The sequence below is a fragment of the Austrofundulus limnaeus genome, unplaced genomic scaffold, assembly GCF_001266775.1.
Source record: "Austrofundulus limnaeus strain Quisiro unplaced genomic scaffold, Austrofundulus_limnaeus-1.0 Scaffold2190, whole genome shotgun sequence".
Lineage (NCBI taxonomy): Eukaryota > Metazoa > Chordata > Actinopteri > Cyprinodontiformes > Rivulidae > Austrofundulus > Austrofundulus limnaeus.
In genome coordinates this window covers 6,624-12,728 of record NW_013954592.1, presented here as the reverse complement: position 1 = coordinate 12,728, position 6,105 = coordinate 6,624, and the positions used below count along the sequence as shown (strand labels likewise).

Genomic DNA, 6,105 nt, shown 5'->3' with positions numbered 1-6,105 from the left:
TTTCTGACTGAATCATGGTTTTACACCAAGTAAACATAAATAATATTTTCATCTGGTTCTGCAGTTCCTCATACAATAAAACCCTGTAGAAGAGCAGGACCCCTGAAAGCAACTGTTGCATTAGCAGGTTTTTAGATTTTGGATCAAGTGATACAAGTCTTTCCTCAAATTCTTATTTAGATTTGATTTATTTTGTATATTTTTTTTTAACTTTTTTTATGCAGGCAGAAGACAATCCTTCAACCACATTGATACTAGAACTGAACAGAAATTTAAAGAAGGTTCTGAAACCACTCCAGGGAAAAGTTAAGTGAATTTTATTTCAAGATCATTACTAGTTTCACAACATTAACATAAAGATCCCATCATAACTAGGACTATCCTTGATATTAACATACAGTAAAATTACTCTGTTGTGTTTAGCTGGTTTAAAATAAAACAAATCTTTTTGAGATAAACAAGATTTATTATATTTATGGCTGAATTTCTGATATTGTTACAGAAAATAAAACACAAATCTACAGTAGTTTTGAGGCTTTTTGAACTTTTTTTACACAAATATTCACAAAAAATAATTTCAAAACATTAAAAATGAATTATACAGTATATTTCAAAGTTGCTCATTATTCTGTACTTAATCTCAACAAGCGTAGGAAAACCTAATGTGTAGATCAAGACCTGTAACTCAGAAATGCAATGTGCTCCTCCACCTTTTTCTGCGATCCTGAGTAGGGCCATGTAATGGAGATGGAAATCGCTCAAGAGCCGATATTCCTTCTTCTCAGTCATGGACTTTTCTTGTTAGCTTGAGACACAGTGAGTAATTCAATAAGTCAAGTATTCATTTATTACTTTCCTTTTCAATCATGGGGCAATTTTTTTTTACTTCCCCATCCACCTCCACACCGAGAAGAAAAAAAAGTAATACAAGTTCTGCAACTTCCATCTGTGGCAGCGCTTGTGTCTTACTGCAGCTTAATTACAAAATATTGTTGCCGTTTTCTGTAAAGATTACTCACTGTAGGAGGCCCTACGTAATTTGGACCGGAGGGTTTGTCACAGAAAATAATACGATGCAACTGGGCTTTCTGTATTAGATTTCCGCTTTTAGCCTCCTTGACATTTCAAGCTGCATGAACTAATACATCTGTTATTTGTTGATCATTTGATTATTAACATACTTCACAAACCAAATCAGCTGCCCTGCTGGAGACACATATATAGCTCAGCAGACTGTCTGGGTTTTCTCGCCTGCCACGCACAAATGCACTCGCAAAGATGCAGAATTCAGCCCTCAGTGAAAAAGGAAAGCAGAGAGGAAGAGGAGGGTGGGGGGGGACATTTATCTTCCCCTCCTCTGAGCATATGAGCACTCTGACACCGGCATGGAACAAAGCCCGTCATCACATTCTAATCTCAAATTTCAGGGCTTTTATTTCACCCAAATGCCACCCTGCTGGCCTTGTGAATTATTGACAGACTGACACCAATGCGAAAGGACACATAAAAGAGGCTAAAAGCTCCGGCCCTGGAAGAACTTGTCCTGTCCTATTGCCGTCAACAGCGAAGGCAAACTGCAAATGTTTCGACAGGGAGCTCACAGACCGAGGTAACATATGATTCCTGACCCATAGCTGCATCACACAGCGGAGCTATCCCACAAAGCACTAACTCTTTGTTCAGAGTGAGAACCTTAGTACAATTACAAGGACACCAAGGCAAAGCTGTGACTTATCTGATCAAATCATGAAAATTAAAAGCAGCTGGTTATACGTCGTTAGAGCCGCACACACGCTTTTAAAGTTCATGTGATTTGACTATCACTTGTCGTTTCTCTTTTCACAGCGATGGCTCTCTATGGGCCTAGGCTTAGTAGGCAGTTTTGTTTGTGTGATCAAAAGTGTGGCAAGCCATGTGTCACTAAACACTGATATTTGTCAGTCGTGGATCTTCCTTCATTCATATCTACTCCTCAGTTTGCTCAATGTGAGAAAAAAAAGGAAGTAGACGCTGACTGGGGAAATAGATTTAAAAAATAAACAGTTTGAGTAGAAAGGAGCAGAGAGAAACAAACAGAGAAGTGGCGTTCTGCAGAGTGGTTTTGTGCTTACTACTGACGTCTAATCAACCTCGCTCTCGTTGCTGGCACCCTCGGGTCGCCTCAGTTTGTCGACCTGTTCGTTAATCTGTCCATCTCCACCTCGTCGATCTTCCGTCTGCATGCTTAAAACCTCCTCTACATGGCTAACATCTTCCTCCTCCTCCTCCTTCTTTTCCTCCTCCCCCTGCACCTCCATGCGGACCTGGTCCAGTGGTAGTGATGTGCTCAGGCCCCCAGCATCAGTATCTCCATTCACAGCACAGGCCCGGTCTGGCCCCAGTGCATCCGGGGGGCTGTGGTGTCCATCGTTGATGGGAGAGGAGTTGGTGGACTCGTTGCTGACAGGGGAGATGTCACTGCTGCTGTTGGTGTGATTAACGGACGGTGACCCAGACACTGTGGGGGGCTTCAGCGGAATCTGCCACGACGGGATCTTAGGAATAGCAGGGGTGGAAGGGAATTGCTTCCTGCCAGGTGGCAAACAAAGTTTGATCAAAAACTGTGATCACAACATGTAAAACAAGCTTTTCATACACTGTTATCATCCATAACTGGGCATAACTTCCTTATTTAGGTGTTTACAAAACAGACTCACAACCACACATTTACGTTGCACATGCAGCCACAAACTAAACACCTTAGGTACTTCCTATAATTATAGCTGAGGATATCTTTATTACCCCAAACAGCCAGATGTTCATCACACCTGGTAAAGATGCTCTAACGTTTCTTTTGTTTTTAATTACACAGAATGGTCCTTTTTAAGATCAAAAAGACAGCGCTGAATGGTTTCTGCACTTCCTGGTGGTTAAAAAGAAAACAGTTTGGGGACAATTTGGATCAGTTGAACAGGAAGGCAACAAGTTTCGAGACAGATGGTGAGAGAGAGACTTTCCTTTTTGATTCAAACCACGGCCAGGAAACTCTCAGTAAGAGTTGAGCTGAAGTTAAGAAGGCAAATGACAAAAGGATTATTACTGATTAGAATGTATGAGGGGGAACAAAACATGCTCAACCAGGCAGTTCTGAGGCAATTTATGTCCTTGGTGTTTTTTGTTTTCCTGATGTACACTCTTTCTTCGGGCCTCATTATAGACATGGATACATAATCATGCATGCTAATCGGCCTGACTGAGCTGGTCTGGGCCTGATTAGATTGAGTAGGAAGGATGTTATCACAACAATAATTTTATATGCGCAACAAAATATTAACAATGAGGTTTTTCTAAAATATTTGTCAGTTAATGTACATAATTTCTTTTTAGAACATCAAAAAGAAAATATAAGTAGGTCCTCTGGATGGGTTCTTCTTTAGTGAAACGTTTCGTCTCTCCTCTAAGAGACTTCTTCAGTCTGATGGGTTTCGGTGAACTCAGCCTTATAAGCATTGCCTCCACATGTACAAACAGGTTGGTCACATGCAAAAGAGGGACAAAAACAAGGGGACATCGAGCCCCACTTGCATTCACTACATACACATAACACGACACGGGTTAGGTGATGGGGCACATGACCCTCTATGAACAATAGAGCTAATCAAGCCTATTGTTAGGTGATGGCCCTCTTTTGCAAGTGACTAACCTGTTTGTCCACCATGTGGAGGCAGTGCTTTTAAGGCTGAGTTCACCTGAAACTCATCAGACTGAAGAAGTCTCTTGGAGGAGAGACAAAACATTTCACTAAAGAAGAACCCATCCAGAGGACTTACTTAATTTTATTTTTTGGTTTTTTTTCTACCTGGATTACTGAGATGCATCAGGATGTCTTTTTAGTACAGTAATCCTTCACTGATACTTTACCACTTACTGTTTGTGGTTACCAATAAAACCATAGGACTTGGATGTCCTATGGTTGCAGAATGCCAATTGGCCCGGTTGTTCATAAGGTAAAACAAAAAAATGCACAGTTTGCAAAAGCTACGGGACACTGTGCTCTTTTCTTTTGTTTTCACAGTAAACCTTCAGCTGTACAGTGCTGCTAAAAAGTGTGAGCACAATGAGTGTTTTATTCTTTGACATTTTTCTCAGAAATTTTATCTCAGCCCTCATGGGACAATAAACACACTTAAGACTGAAGTGTCTTAAACATACACTGCATTCCTTTTATGCAAAGGGACTGAGTCTGAGTGTACAGTATGTACAATATTTGACTGAGGAGTTGGGTGTTTTTTGTGACATTTTGCTGTAACAAATCTTGAAAGGTCAGATTCAGTCCCATTTATGTCTCACATTCAGCACAGCTAAAGATTAACCCCAGTGTCATGATAGTGTACAAACAAGTGCAGTGGGAATAGGTCTTAATTTGGCATTTGATTAGCTGTTTAGAGGAATCAAATGGAAAGCTGTCTAATCTTTGGTAAATTTAGTTGCTTTTAGCACTTTTCCTCAGTAACTGAGCCACTAGATCAGAAACAGAACACCAAGGTTCATCTGGGAGATAAGAATCATTTATGAATCTAAATAAAACATTTTTGGTCACAGGTGGTGCAGTGTGACAGATCCTGACGAGAAAAGGAATGAATTTTAACCACCACCAGGCCCGATGGAGGAACCAGGAGGTGGCCAATGATGGCTTTGTCCACCATAGATTGATCTTCGACCACCCCACCTCAATCATTTGAGGATACTATTTTTTCCAGTTTTTTTTATATTGCTTAAAAGATTTCCTCAAATGATTGGGGTGGCTGGTTTACACACAAAAAGTAAGTCAATTTATGTTTGGTAGATTGTTTCTTTGGTGTTACAATGCTTCTTGGCAATAACTCTTACATTGTTAGAAATCTGTTAATTTCCATTTTAAATGGTGCCACATTTGTAAGGAACATGCATTTGTGGGATGACAGTAGAAAAAAAAATTCTACATGAAAAAAATTTCATAATTTCTCTCTGACATTGCCAAACAGATTATTTTGAAGTTGCTACTGATGCTTGTTTTGAGCTTCTGGTACCTGAAGGTGATGTCAATTAGGTGCCCGGTATAAGATTTATTGTCAAGAGCCATTGTTACAACAAAGAAATAATTTACTTAACACACATTTCCTTACTTTTTGTGCTATATAGTATATAGGTGGCTATCTTGGATTTTGACATGGAAATATAATTTTCAATAGAGACCATGGCAGCATGATGGATCAGTGGTTAGCACCAGCACCTCACAGCAAGAAGGTCCTGGGTTTGATCCCCAGTTTGGGCCTTGGGTCTTTCTGTGTGGAGTTTTCATGTTCTCCTTATGCTTGTGTGGGTTGTCTCCGGGTACTCCGGTTTCCCCCACAACACAAAAATATGTACAATAGGTTGTCTTCAGACCCAGTCCTTTATTGACAAAGAGATCTGCGATCTCAATGGGATTTGCCTGGTTAAATAAAGGTTAAATAAAATAAAAATCTTTATTATGTCTACAAGCAGCTACACACACCAAAACAGAGGTTGATACCTCACTTTTTATTCAAGTTATCCACCTCTCTACATGGACGGACAGGCGGAGGGTATTTCCAAATCCCCATTTCACTACGCAAGGCCATAACTGCTTAAAGAAGAACTAAACTGTTGATGTTTCAGAATGGCCAGGTCAAAGTCTTGGCAAAAATCCAACCGAAGTCTTGTGCAAAGAATTAAAGCAACTAGTTCATGATATACTCTACCATTGTCACACTTGCAAAGTCATTGTGTACTTTAGGCTAAATTCACACACACAAGAAATGTTTTACACTTTTGTCTCAAATATTAAACTGGATTTTGTTAATTTAATCTCAAAACTAGTGCAAAAAATCTGATGCTTTAAATTAGCTAAAATTAAAATAAAAATGGCAATTGTTTAAATACCATTTTATTTAGCAGACGTGTTTTTGTTCCTGTGTCACTGACAAACAGTTCAAACAGACTGCATTATTAAAATATCAAAAAATGCCTAAAAAACAACAGATCATACCATTCAACACACACACACACACACACACACACACACACACACACACACACACACACACACACACACACACACACACA

At 39.6% G+C, this 6,105-nt stretch overlaps 1 protein-coding gene across 1 annotated transcript; it reads right to left on the bottom strand.

Moving 5' to 3' along the window:
* Positions 1-535: 535 nt before the first annotated feature.
* LOC106537226 (peroxisomal membrane protein PEX14) lies at positions 536-2,568 on the bottom strand (the record flags this gene model as incomplete). The annotated part of the gene is given in 1 exon segment (XM_014034607.1): positions 536-2,568. A coding segment is annotated over 1 exon segment (448 nt), but the record flags the coding sequence as incomplete, so codon positions are not given.
* Between the last annotated feature and the right edge of the window lie 3,537 nt (positions 2,569-6,105).